Here is a 13,614-nt window from a genome sequence, read left to right as displayed (position 1 = left end):
CTGGTTGGTCCTGCAGAGATTTGTGTAACCAGCTCCCATTTACATAACCACTGGGAGCAGAAATCACCCCTCCCAGTTTTAAATCTCTCCCTCTTGGACATCTAAGGCTGAACTGGTTGCCCCTGGGTCCCTTTGGAGTCAGTCAGGAGGAATAGTCATCTCCAGAGGGCCATTCAGATGGGGAGATGGGTGCCTGAGATAGTGCAGCAATGGCCTCTGGAGGTGCCTGCTTCTCCTTGTGTCTGCCCAGGCAGCCTGGGGCAGCTCAGACACCCATGAGTGCCAGCCTCCTGCAGGATTTGCTCAGCTGGCACAGGATTCCTGGCTGGGGTGCTCCCAAATCCCCCCTGTTGATCTGCAGGGACTCAGAGGAAGGGACAAAGAAAAGGTGCAGGCGTGTCAGCTGGAAGGAGGGAGAAGCCAGGGATGGGGAGAGGAGGGGAAGGCTGAGCTGGAGGACGTGGGGCTGTGCAGGGAAGCTCTGTTCCAGCTGTGCCTCTCTGGTTCCAAGTTTTGGGGTGAGTGGTGGTGACTCAGCCATCGTCACCGGGACCCAGGGATTCCCCTGCAGCTCTTTGGGTCTTGCCTCATCACCACCTGAACGTGAGTGAAACTCCTGTCTCCAAGAAACCAGGAGATTACCTTTTCCTTCCTGTTCTATTTTAGCAGCTGGGAACTTTTATTTCCTCCTTCCCTCCTGGCTTTGCTTCCCTTCAGCTGCTGCCTCCAGATCGCATCAAACACCCCCCAGATGCCTGTGGGGGTTTCAAAGGTAGAAATTGCAGGCCTTGAAGATGCTCCCGCGGTCCTGCTCAGGTGTGTGGATGCTGATTGTGATCATCCATTAACACTATCAGCATTCCCATCGCTGGATGTGCCCTCCTTGGCTCTTGGGGCTGGAATGGGGCTGGAACGCAATGAATGAACCCATTGCTGGGGAGGGAGCAGCTGGAGAGAGCTGGACAGGGAGCAGGGTGGGCTGGAGAGAGGGAATTACACAGGGAAAAGTGATAAAGGACTGAGAGTGGGGAGGGGAAAAGCTGGGAGACAGCAGGCTGGGAGGAAGGCAGGAAGAGCAGGGCAGAAATACAGCCAGGCTAGGGATGAGGGGTCAGAGCTGGGGTGGGGATGGTGTGGAGATGGAGATCTGAGATTTGGGGGGAAGCTCAGAGCTGGTTGGGGTGCAGAGGATGAGGAGATGGAGATGTCAGATTGAGGGAGAAGCTCAGAATTTGGGGGGAAGTTCAGAGCTGGTTGGGGTGCAGAGGGTGAGGAGATCTCAAACTGAGGGAATAGCTCAGAGCTGGTTGGGGTGCAGAGTGTGAGGAGATGGAGATGTCAAATTGAGGGAGAAGCTCAGAGCTAGTTGGGATGTGGACGTTGAGGAGATCTCAAATTTAGGGAACAGCTCAGAGCTGGCTGGGGTGCAGAGGGTGAGGAGATGGAGATCTCAAATTGAGGGAGAAGCTCAGAGTTGGTTGGGATGTGAATGTTGAGGAGATCTCAAATTTAGGGAACAGCTCAGGGCTGGTTGGGGTGCAGAGGGTGAGGAGATGGAGATCTCAAATTGAGGGAGAAGCTCAGAGTTGGTTGGGATGTGAATGTTGAGATCTCAAATTGAGGGAACAGCTCAGAGCTGGTTGGGATGTGAATGTTGAGATCTCAAATTGAGGGAACAGCTCAGGGCTGGCTGAGGTGCAGAGGGTGAGGAGATGTCACATTGAGGGGGCAGCAGCTCATTCTGCCGTGGCCCTGCTCGATTGCAGCCCCACAGTTCTGTTTCCACAGTCAGTGCTTTTCAAATGTCACAGATTAAATCTCCAGGGCTGTTGCTAGACAGCAGAGAGCAGCCACAAAGCTCTGTTATCCCCGACTCTCCAATGTTTTGCCATCCATGGATAATTGTACCAAGCACACTCCCCCTCAGGATCCACGCTGATTCACCTGGGAATGCAGAAATGTGTGCTGGGATGGGATAAAGGCTTGCTTAGGGAGGAAAGGCCATGGGAGAGCTGGGTTTGCCCTCCTGCCTGCACAGCCTCTCCCCAGCTCTTTGCAGGAGCCCTGAACTGCTGGAAAACACGATGTGTTGGAGCTTGATCAGATCACAGGGCTCTGCTTCATGGGGAACGTTATCCTGGAAAAAAAAAACCAGCAGGAGCAGGAGCCTGGGGGTTTGTGCTGGTGGGACGTGAACAGTTCCAGGCTCTTTATCACAAACCCAGGGAATGGCTTGGGGAATGTGTTGCAAAGGGAAGGGGTGTCTTGGGGTTGCCTCTGCAGCTCCAGAGCTTCGTGGAATCCCTTAAAGCATTCAGATCTGTGGAGAGCACAACCTTTGCTCTGTGATGTTCTTGATGAATTTGGCAGGTGTGATGGTGGGGGGGGGTTGTGTTTATCATCAAAGGGGAATGAGTGAGGGCCTGTGCGGTACCTTCAGGCTGGAACCTGTCTGATTTTTCCCCCTGTGCCTGCCAATCTCTTTTGGAATCAAGGAGACGCCTCTCGAGCACAACCCCACGGCACCCTGTGTTCCTCCAGATATCCCTGATTACCCAGTGCCATGTGGCTCCTGGAGCTCCTGTTTGCTGGCCACAGCTAGCCCTGCATTCCCCTGAGATTTGTGATTTGAGATTTGTGATGTCCCCCCAGCTCACCTCTGCTGGAATCTCCCTCGTGCTCAGAGATTTCCCCCACCCTTGGCCAGGAACACTTCCATTACCCTCAGCAAGGGCTGGCACCAATAAATGCTGCAGAAGCCTTCACCCTTCATTTTGCACCTTCCTCCTCCTCTCCTTGCTCTCCCAGGGCCAATTTTTTAGTTTTGTGCGTTCAAAGTTCTGCAAAGCTCCCACCAGTGCTGGCTGTCATTAAAACTGAGATGTTTTTCTCTTTGTTTTGTTGTAGGGAATGAACAGAATGGGCTGGACTTTAACAGGCAGGTAAGATCCTCCCTGGCCTCCCAGGGATTCTCCTCCTTTCTGGAATGGCTTTTTTTACCTTGCTCATCATGCTGCAGCTCCTGTGAAGAGATAAAAACTGTTAGGTCAGAAGCTGCCATTAAACAGACCACAGAACTTCTTCCCAGTTCCCTTGTGGGATGCAATGACAGATTGCACCTCTGGTTTCCCTCTCCCTAATTCATAGAAGTTCAGCTAATTACAGAGTTCCTTTAAATGACCATTTGCTTGAGGGGTTTTCTGGCTTTTACCATTTTTTATGTCATCATTTAGAAACAAAAAGCAGCTCAGTTGTGGTGGCAAGGGTACAAATCCCTCCCCAAAGCCCCAGTGCTGTGACACTGGCACTGGCAGACCATGGTACAGGGCTGACTCAGGAGTGAGAACCAGCACAAAATGAGGTGATTTGAGGTCTTGGAGTGCACAGGTCAAACTCCTGTCTGTGAGGCAGCAGGGAAAGGGACAGCAGATAAAACTCTGGGGCAAGCAAACCCCAAAGTGCAGAGGAGCAGCTGAGGGGCCAGTCCCTGCTGGGTGTGCTCTTCTCCCCCTAAAAACATTCAGAGGGTGCCTGCAGATCTTCCTGTGTGGCTGCAAAAATCCCTGAGGGTCCCTTCAGGAGGTGACAACCCTCTGGAGCCCAGACACAGGAGGTGACAACCCTCTGGAGCTCAGACACAGGAGGTGACAACCCTCTGGAGCCCAGGCACAGGAGGGGACAACCCTCTGGAGTCCAGACACAGGAGGGGACAACCCTCTGGAGTCCAGACACAGGAGGTGACAACCCTCTGGAGCCCAGACACAGGAGGTGACAATCCTCTGGAGCTCAGACACAGGAGGGGACAACCCTCTGGTGTCCTACTCTGCTGGCAGGGTGGGCAGGGCTGGCACAGGGTGCCCAGAGCAGCTGTGGCTGCCCCTGGATCCCTGGAATGTCCCAGGACATTGGGGCTGGAGCACCTGGGACAGGGGAGATGTCCCTGCCATGGCTGGGGTGGCACTGGATGAGCTTTAAGGTTCTTTCCAGCCCAAACCATTGTGAGATTTTAGGGAAATGCTCTCAGAGGCCAGAGCTGAGGCTGGCTGTGGCCAGCAGAGCTGGGCTGAGCCCTGGGCAGGCAGAGGGGAGTGTGCAGGGCCGAGCAGAGCTCTGCTGCAGGATTGCAGCTTGGATGGCAGCTGCAGCCAGGAATGCACAAGGGGCTGAAACTCCTTGCACAGACTTGAGGCCGATGTTGGCACAGCAACCTCCCCACTTCCAAAGTGCATTCCCCAAACCCGAGGGCTCCAACCCTTCCCAAAGGCTCCCTGGGAGCAGCTGCACCTTCCCCACGTGCCCTTTTGTCCCTCAGCTCCCCGTGGTGACAAATGTCAGCCACGCTGCTGTTTGTTTGTTTGCTTTGGCTGCTCCAGCTTTGGGTGGGTCTCCCTTTGCTCCCAAAGGTGTCTTAACACGCTCAGCCATCTTCCAGCATTTTGGAATCCCCAGCTGCAAACAAAAAGCCCTGTGTCTCCACACTCCAATCCAATCTGCTCCCCAGGGCTGATAAAAGGAAATTCCTTGCAGGTAGAAGTGAGCAGGAGAGCATTACCTGCTGCAAACTCCTATGGCAGCAGCAGAGCTGGGCTGGGGTTAGTGGAGGAGCAATGCTGATTTACACCCTGCTGATCTGGCCCTCCATCCTCTGCATTCCTCCTGGTGCTGATGGGGAAGCTCCTAAAAAGAAAATTTGGTTTTATGATTTTTTTTTTTTTGCAGCATTTCCACTTTTATTTTCTTCCTCCCACCAAAAGGGCATCACAAAATCCAATTAATTTATTCCAGCTTGTCTGTGTAACTGAACTGCCAACTTAGCTGGGGATTTAGCAAGGTTTAAAAAGCAAAAGAGCTCGTTTTGTTGTTTTATTTTATTTCTAATCTGCTCTGATGGCCCAGAGTCCTCCGGAGGGGTTTGCAGTGATACCAGGAGCAGTCCCTGAGTGGACACAGACCTGTGCCAGTGGCTCTTTGTCTCCCTCTCTTGGCCCTCCCAAGGCCATGGGCAGAGAGATTTTAAATCATCATTATTATTTAAAATAACAATTACGATTTGAAAGTATTGTTATTTAAAAATATAATTATTATTTGAAATTATTCTCTTAAATGAGCAGGAGCCCGAGCACACACGGGCTCCACACTCACATTTAGGGTTGACCTCAGCTCTTGGTGAATTCATCCTCAATTCAGCAAATATATTTCAAATGACTAGAAAAAAAAGGAAAAGAGGAGAGCTGGAAATATCAAAGTGTTTTCATGTAAAATCAGGTGCTGTGCTCTTTCATTAGGGGTGGAGGTTGGTGGGTTTTTTAATTTGGTTTGGGGTTTGAGGTTGGTTTTGGGTGGTTTCTTTTTCCCCCCTTTTTTCGTTAGCTTGCAATTCAAGTTTTCAAACCGAAGCCAGGGCAGGATGGTTTGAAACCCAACTCCAAACCGACTACAGGAGCTCTCTTTGCCTTTATTTGGAGCGCTGGGCTCTAATCACTTTGAAGATCATAAATCTCACATCGTTGAAGCCTCTCCCCCAGCCTTTGTAGCTGGCCTACATTTCAGGTCTGCTTCCCTGCCTGGTGCTGCAGGCGGGATGGGAAGGGTGGAGTGACCTGGTTAGACCCCTTCCCTGCCTCCCAACTCCTGCTGGGGCTGCTCTCACCCTGCACACGGCGAACCCTGGCGGAGTTTGAGGTTTTGGAGCACTTTGTGGGTCAGCCCTGAGCTTTATGAGAAAGCTGCTCTGATCCCTCAGCCTATTTGGCAAACATTTCTTCTCTCCCCCCTCCACCTTTCCCTCCCCTCTTCAAGCTCTCCTCCCACCTGGATGCAGCAGTAATTTGTATGTGAATGAGAGGGGAAAGGGTGTGGATGGAAAAAGCAGCATCTTCAGCCTTGCCTATCTGGTTTGGCTTTTTTATTTAGCGAGTCTGATGCTGGTTGTTTCCTGTTTATGGCGAGGGAAATGCAAAGGCACAGTAATCAACTTTCACCTTCGGTGCTGGCAGAGCCTCCTGATGGGCTGGGATGGTGGCCAGAGCGTGGCAGGGACAGATCTGAGTGACTCTGCCTTTTCCTGGCAAAACCCAAGCCCAGTTTGCCTCCAGTGGGAGCGCTGGGATGGGAGATTTTCCTGGCTGCTCTGGTGATCTTGCCCAGGTGCTGCGGTCTCCAGCTCTGGCTGGGTTTAATTCCCCGTTCAGCCTTTAGGAAATTCTGCATTGTTTGTTTGTGTAGCTGCTCTGGAGAGCCAGGTGTCTGGAGCTGAGCCCTGGGATAATGCTGCCTGCTGGAATCCACACATGGATGGAGGGCTGCTGGTTTTGGGAGGTGCCAGGGCTTGTGTGAGTGGTGTGAGGGTTGAGCCCAGCTCCCATGATGTGCATCCATGCACAGCTGGAGGAGGAGGATGCACAGCTGCTGCAGCCAGGAGTGCTTTTCCAGCTGGGAAGGGATGGCAGGACCTTGTTGGTCCAGGGAGGAATGCAGGATGAGCTCTCCTTCTTCCAGAGCCTCTGTCTGGAGCTGGGAGGGAAATGTCCCTCCTGCAATAAATCTGACAGGTCTGTGTGCCAGCAGAGCTGGGCAGGATCTGCTCCCCATCCAAATGTGCCAGGCACTCTTCATTCCAGCCAAAGGCTGACCCTTGCAGGACAGGCTGTCATTTGTTTATCAGGCCTGTCATTACCATCACTCTGAGGGTGATCTGCCTGGCAGATCTGGCAGTGTTTGAGACAGACAGGCAGGCACTGAGCTGCCTGAGCAGGGCCCAGCTTCACTTCTGCTGCTGCTTCTTTATTCCTTGCTGTCCTTGCTTTACACCAAGCAGGGGATGTAGTAAGGACTTGGATTTCTTCCTGGAAAGCCTTTTCAGCTGGGTCTGTTGGAAAATTCCTCCTTTCTACAGCCAGATCCAGCTTCCTGTGTTACTGCTCTGCTCTCTCACAAGAGGTGCTGAAGGGGCTCCCTTCCCTCAGAACCTCCTTGTCCAACTCCTCTCCCTGCTCTGTTCATATCTGACACTCCTTGCCCAAAGAAACTTTAATTTTTGAGGTTTGTGTGGGATTTCCAGCAGCTGCTTTGAGGCACCAGGGTGAGTTATCTCAGCTGATGTCCTGTAGGCACATGATGTGAGAAATTCAAAGTGGGCAAACTGCGCCTGAGATGTGAAATCCCTGGTGGCTCCTTTTCAGTGCCATTAATGAACAGCCTGACCTTGTTTGGTACCTTCCACCCACACGTCTGAAGGCTCTTTGCTAATGGATTTAGCATCCCTTGGTGCCCCTGGAAGGTGGGGAGGTGCCTGCAGACACAGCCTGGCCCTTCCCAAAGATGCTGAGCTCTGAGATTGCAGCTGGGAGCAGGGGATGCTTCATGGGCCAGTTGCCCCTGGACATTGGGGTGGATTGAAAATCCAGGGGCTGCTCCCTGGCAGAGCTGGGTTATGGACTCCCATCCTCTGATTCATCGTCTTGTGCTCAACCACAGACGAGTTCTTCCTCCCCTCCATCCTTTTGAAGGTGCAGAGAAGGGCCCAGCTCTCTGGGTAGTTTGTTATTAATATCTGGGATGCAAAACTCGCTGCACATTTAATTTTGCTCCACCAGGGCTTCCCTCCCCCCGGGGATCTCTCTCATCGTTTCTCATTCCTCTCCACGTTCCCACCTCCCCCTAATCTCATGTGCTCCCTGGATGTCATCGCTGTTCCTGCTTGGCTTTTCCCCGTGGGTAGCTCAGGTTTCAGTCTGCCCTCCAGATTTCCATCCCAGTCCTGTTTTGCCCTCCTCTCAAGGGGAGGTTCACATCCTGCTTCCTTCTCCCCTCTGGGGATCAATTCAGATTTCACTCTCTCTTCTCCCCGTTGCCCCAGGGGATCAGCCTAAGTCTTGCATCTGCTTTTCATCTCTTGAGCCTCCCCTGGCTGGAAATCAGGGCTGGCCTTGTACCTGCCTCGCCTGACACTGCATCTAAGCTCAGCTCTGCCCTGGCCTTTCCCTTTTGAAGTCTCCCTGCTCTGTCCTAGGGACAGGCTGATTGCATAAATTTGTTTGTGTGCAGGTTCCTCATTGAAATGCAGCCCTTTGGGAAAGCATCAGAGAAAGCCCTGGCTCCAGGGAAAGTCCTCAGTGTCTAAATCTGGCCCTGCTTTGCTTAGGACAGATATGCAGAGGAACCCCTTCTTCAGGCTGGGTTTGTTCTGGGTGAGCTCGCTGGGAATGAACTCCACAACAGGCCAGGGGAACTTGGGAGGGAAAGGGGGATGCAATTAGGAGCAAGGATTTGGCCTTTTTAATTGTTTTTCTCAAGAGGTGGACTGAAACCACTGAATTAATTTGTTGACAACAACCCAGAGCTGGCTGGATTTTATCTGTTCCTTCACATCCAGCTGCAGCCCATGCCCAGCCTCCTGCTCCCCTGCTTTTAAAGGGCAAACTTCATTTACAACACGATTCCTACACCTGTTTCCTTGGCAAAACACCTCGTGCAGCTGTTCCAGACCTGTCTGAGAGGGAGAGACAGAGATCTCTGTGCAAATTCCCTGCTCATCCTTCGGGAAAGGCTTTCTGTGCTCACAAGGGATGAGCCCCAGCTCCACGGGTCTGGCTGCAGGGTCACAGAACTTGTTTTGCACAGCAGAAACTCAGCCCAAGGCAGGGCTGTCCCTGCCAGCCCAGCACCTTTTTGAGGGCTGGATGTCACCACTAATGAGGAGGGGACTCTGTGAGCTCCAAGAATTCATCCCAAACCTGCACACCCAGCCAGGAGGGTCCTGCACCCCTCCTGCACCAGGGCAAGCACATGGGTTCAGAGCAAGGCCTCTAATTTTGGGGCTCAGAGGGCACTTTGTGCCTCCCCAGAGGTGCTGAGCTGCTCCATGTGGGATCAGGGGTTTATCCAGCAGGGATAAATTCCTGCCTGCTTCCCCAGCCCAGGGAATTTTACATGGCTTGGGAGCAGAGAGCTCCCCCAACCCTTGGGCTTCATCCCCCACCCAAAATGAAACCCAGTGTGTTGTTCCCCCATTTCCCTCACTCTCCCTTTCTCTTTTAATTGCTCTTCTTGCTGTTTTTAATGTAATCCCTCCAGCTGCTCTTCTCCTGTCCCAGTTCCTGGTGCCAAAAGTGCCCAGGACCAACAGGAGAGACTCCTGGAGCTGGGATGGAGCCAGCCCCAGTCTGATTCCAAATCAATCCCTCCTAAAAGTGGGATGTACATCCCTACCAAGGGCTACCTGGGCTGTGTGGACACCCTCCCATGGATGACTAATCCAGGGATATCCACACAGTGCCAGGTGTTGGCATTTGTCACTGCCAGAAGGCACAGAGAGTCCTGAACAAACAGAGATTCCTCCCCATAGGCAAGGGATGCATGGAAAAAAAAAAAAAAAAAAAAAAAAAAAAAAAAAGGACATTTTTCATGCAGGGCAGATTCTCAGCCCAGAAAATCCCAATAAGGCAACTTTGGAGTGGAACAGGAACGTGCTCAGGCTCCAGGGGACCTGTGTGAGCTTGCAGGAGGGCAGGGGAGAAGGCATGGAGTGGTGTGTGTGAAATCAGGGTGATAAGGAAAGGGGCAGGGATGCAGCCCAGGGTGGGAGCAGAGCAGATAAGCACGGAGGTGTAGGCAGAGGTGGAGTTCTGGAGAGGTTTGGGAGTTGGGCAAGTGAAATGGAGAGAGAGAGAGGAGCAGGGAGCAATGTGCAACCCACGGGAGGGCTGGGGCAGGGGGTGAGGAGGGGCAGGGAGAGTCCTGGGAGGGACACAGGGGGGAAATCACAGCCTTGACGGTGGGAAAATCATTGCCATGCTTTGAGTGGAGGCTCTGGCCACTCTGAGCAAGAAAAGAGCATCTCCCCCTGGCTGCTGGTCAGTGCTCCAGTTTGGGATGCCCACAAGCCTTGGCTGGGAAGGTACCACATACCTGAATATCTCTGGTGAGAGGGAAGGGGCTCTGAGCTGGTTTTTCAGTGTGTTTGCAGGAGGTTCTGAGCACAGAGCAGCTCCTGAGAGCCCCCTGGGGCTCTGTGCTCACAGAGAGGGGCTGGGAGCAGCCCTGGCAGGACACTCCCACCTGAGCAGGTGTCCCTGAGCGTGGCCAGGCAGGGCAGGTGCTCTCCCCACCTCTGCCTTGCCCAGCTCCTGTGCCACAGGTGATCATTTGAGGTTCAGCACAGCAAGGGGGGGATTTCTCTCTCTTCCCTGTTTGTTTGGAAGCAAAAATTCCAGGGAAGAGCCATGTCAGCCCACAAAAGCTGCGTGTGGTTCTCTTTATTTTCTCCTGTGCAGCTTTGGTTGTTCCTGAAGTTTTGACTTCCCACCCCTGCTTTGACTCCAGCTCAGCCATTTACACCCCAAGCTGAAGCTGAGGATAAACCCTATCAGATCAAACCTCAATTAATAAACTCAAAGGCCTCGTGTAGGGTGATGCAGGTGTGCTGAGGTTTGGGATTTGAATTTTCCAGCATGGCTGAGCTTTAGCACAGGAGTTAATCCCACTCTGAATTCCTTTCTGTCACGCTGACAGCTTCCAAAAATTCCCACCCTTCAGTGGGACAGGAATGTTACAGGGTGAATATCGTGGCATTGACATCAAGGTTTTCTGCCTCCTTTCCAGGTGTCTGTTAAGCCCTGCTGTACATGCAGGATAGTACATGTGGAAATAGTAATTGCAACCCCATTATTATTATTATTATTGCCATAATTTATTATTAGTGTGCTTTTTATTTTATGGGCCCCACGTGTGCGGGTAATTCCCTTACGCCATCGCAAGGTGGGAAGGCTCAGGGAGCTGCAGGAGCCTTGGATCCAGCTTGGTGCCTCTTTCCAGCTCCAAACCTCCTCCCTGGGCTCGAGGCAAAGGGTTTTGGGGCAGCTTGAGGCAGCCCTGCTGCGCTGCAGAGCGCTTTGGGGTGACTCAGAGCTGAGCTGGGGCCAGGTGCTCCAGACCCTCTGTGTGCACCTGATCCTCCTCTCCCCTGTGCTGTGGAGTGAGTCAAACTCCTCAACTCGGTGAGATAAGGCAGATGTGGAGGCAGATAAATGTGTTTCAAAGAGGTCACTGGCTAAGTAGGAGCTTCACAACAAATAGGGTTGTGTTCCATCTCCCACTAATGTGGTTCCTGCCTGATAACTGGTGCTGGGGAGGGCTGGCACAGCAGAGACCCAGAGCTGGGTTTGGGGAGAGGATTGGAGGCTCTGAATTGCTGAGTGAGGAGGATGATGGAGCACTGCCTGTGCCACAGCAGCAGCTCATCCCAAGGAGGATTTTGGAGCTGCTTTGATAGATAGATTAGGGATTGAGATTATCCCTAAACTGGGATTACCCATGGAGGGCTCCAGCCCAGCCAGTGGGATCCCACTGTGGAACCCAAGGCTGACCAAGCTGAAGGGAACACAGCAAGCAGAGCTGCTCAGGAGAATCTTCCCAATTCCCCAGCTCTCCACAGCTCTGCAAGATGTCTGCAGGATGTTTTCATGAGCCGAACGTTGCCAGAAGTTCACAGATCAGTTACAAAACAGATGTACTTTTTTTTTTCTTTTTTTTTTTTTTCCTCTCCCCTTCTTCCTACTGGTAAGGAAGAGTTTGTGCAGTAATTGCAGGCAGGTTGGGAGATGTTTTCTTCATAATTCTCCTTCTTATGAAATGTTTATGAAACACCTTCCACAAATCAGTTACGCAAGCAGGCTCCGGAGCTTTGATCATTTTCCATCACCCTCAATGTGTTTCTTAGTTTGTTTTGCTTTTTGTTTTCGTGTTTAGGCCAGAGATAGGTAAGAAACCATCCATCCTTGCAGCTGTTCAAGCCAACTACGGAAGGGACTCTCTCTTTTCCAGCCAGTCACCCTTCCTGTGTTTTTCACTCGGCTTGCTCGGGGGCTGACCCTGTTTCGAGGCTGTGAAAACATCCAAACATCCACTTGAGATTTGCAAGTGTGATTGCTGCCCTGGCCCCGAGCAGCTCCCGTGCTCCAGCTGCCGTTACCTGCTCCCAGCCCTGCCCTGGGCCTCCCCTGGGGCTCCAGGTGAGGAAGGTGCTGGGGATTCACAGCCAAGAGCCCCCACTCCTCACCCCAGCCGTGGGGATGTGCTCTTTGCCCTGCTCGTTTTTTTGGAATGCTTCGGGTTGGAAGATCGCCCCATGGGCAATGGAGCTTCCATTCTGTTTTCAAAAAGGGTGTTTTCTTTAAATGCTGGGTTTTTTTGGAGTAAAATTCGATGGGAGTGAAGTCTCTCCATGAGTTCTCGTTCCTCTTTCCCCATCCATGATCATCCTATAAAACCAAAATCCTGAGCAATCCCAGTGGGATCTGCTCCTGCTTTTCCCCAAGTCACTGTTTCTCACTTGCAATATTCCAGCAGAGCTCCCATCAAATACCCCCACAAGATGATTCTCCAAGGAATTCATTATTTCAACCTTTATTTTTTTTATTATTTTGGTTCCTCAAGGAAAACTCTTCCCCTATTTGCAGGAATTTTCTGCAAATCCGAGGCAGATGCACTGGGAAAGGAGAAAGGCAACCCCTCCCCTCATTTTATTAATTTGAAATTCACATTATTTTAAGGGAGTCTCATGATATTGAGTGGCCTCGCCCACAATGTGTGTGGTTTTTTGGGGTTTTTTTGGTTTTCTTTTTTTTTTTTTTTTTTTTTTTTAAATGCACACTTGGCAATATTGCCGGTTTAGCCAGGGAAAAAACGAAGGAGCAGGATTTGCATAAACCATGCCCAAAGTTTTGGATAGCTCCTGCTAATGAACAATTAGCCAGCTGCAGGCCTGTCGGGGAGAGGAAGAGGAGGGCGAGGTAAATTTGAGCCTAAACCCGATGGAAATAGGTGCGAGGGGGAGAAGGATTTGTCAAGAACAAACCCCAGGATCCCGCCCACTGCGCAGGAGGGAGAATTCCAGGGCTGGGGGAAGAAGGAGCAGTGGGAGATGTTGTTGTTTTTAAATGGGGAACCGGTCCTTTGCCAAACCCACCTCCCGTTCTCACATCCAGCCATGCCGGGATGCGGCTACACACCCCTTTCTCCCTGGAGCAACGCCAGCTCGTCCCGCTTGGCAGCTGCAAAAATTGATTTCAGTTTGGAAATGGCTCGTGCCTCTTCAACACCCCACTGCTGGCGGGATCACAGCTCAGGCAGGATCCACAGCCCGGCTCTCTGAGACGCCAAAAACTTTAATTTCTTGGGACTGCTCAGCCTTGGATGAAGCAGACAAGCATTAATTATTATTTTTAATTTTTTTTTTCTCTTTTTGCCTCTGATGGATTGTTTTTAATGCTAAGAACATCCACAAATCCACGTGCCTGGAGTGACTGGATGGCTCAGAGGTAACTTGGTGTCCTCCTGAGCCTTTTTCCTGTCATTTGGTGACTTACCGCTGTCGATAGCGATCGAGAAGATCTTTCCACCTGATATTTTTTTTTTTAATTTTTTTTTTTTTGCCCTGCCAGTCTAAGAGGGATGATCATGCCAACCTGAAAGGTAGGAAAGAGCTGGAATTCATAGCATGTCTACCTCTTGTTGCAAGGAGCTGGGATTATTGCAAAACGAGTTTCGGCGGTGTCCAGAGCTCGAGTGCTAATGAAAGGGGGTGTTGTAATCACCTTCCAAGCAGCACCTTCC

General features: G+C 51.7%; 1 protein-coding gene across 1 annotated transcript in view; it reads left to right on the top strand.

Annotated features, from left to right (window-relative positions):
• The window catches only part of POU2F3 (POU class 2 homeobox 3), a 44,712-nt gene that overhangs the window by 15,570 nt on the left and 15,528 nt on the right, over nucleotides 1–13,614 (top strand). The window contains exon 4 of the mRNA XM_033081756.2: nucleotides 2,908–2,942. Within this exon, the coding sequence (XP_032937647.2) occupies nucleotides 2,908–2,942 (35 nt within the window). The remainder of the gene's footprint in view (nucleotides 1–2,907; nucleotides 2,943–13,614) is intronic.

Source organism: Catharus ustulatus, chromosome 28 (genome assembly GCF_009819885.2).
Source record: "Catharus ustulatus isolate bCatUst1 chromosome 28, bCatUst1.pri.v2, whole genome shotgun sequence".
NCBI lineage: Eukaryota > Metazoa > Chordata > Aves > Passeriformes > Turdidae > Catharus > Catharus ustulatus.
The sequence above is the reverse complement of the archived record's forward strand: the minus strand, read 5'-3'. Positions and strand labels throughout refer to the sequence as shown.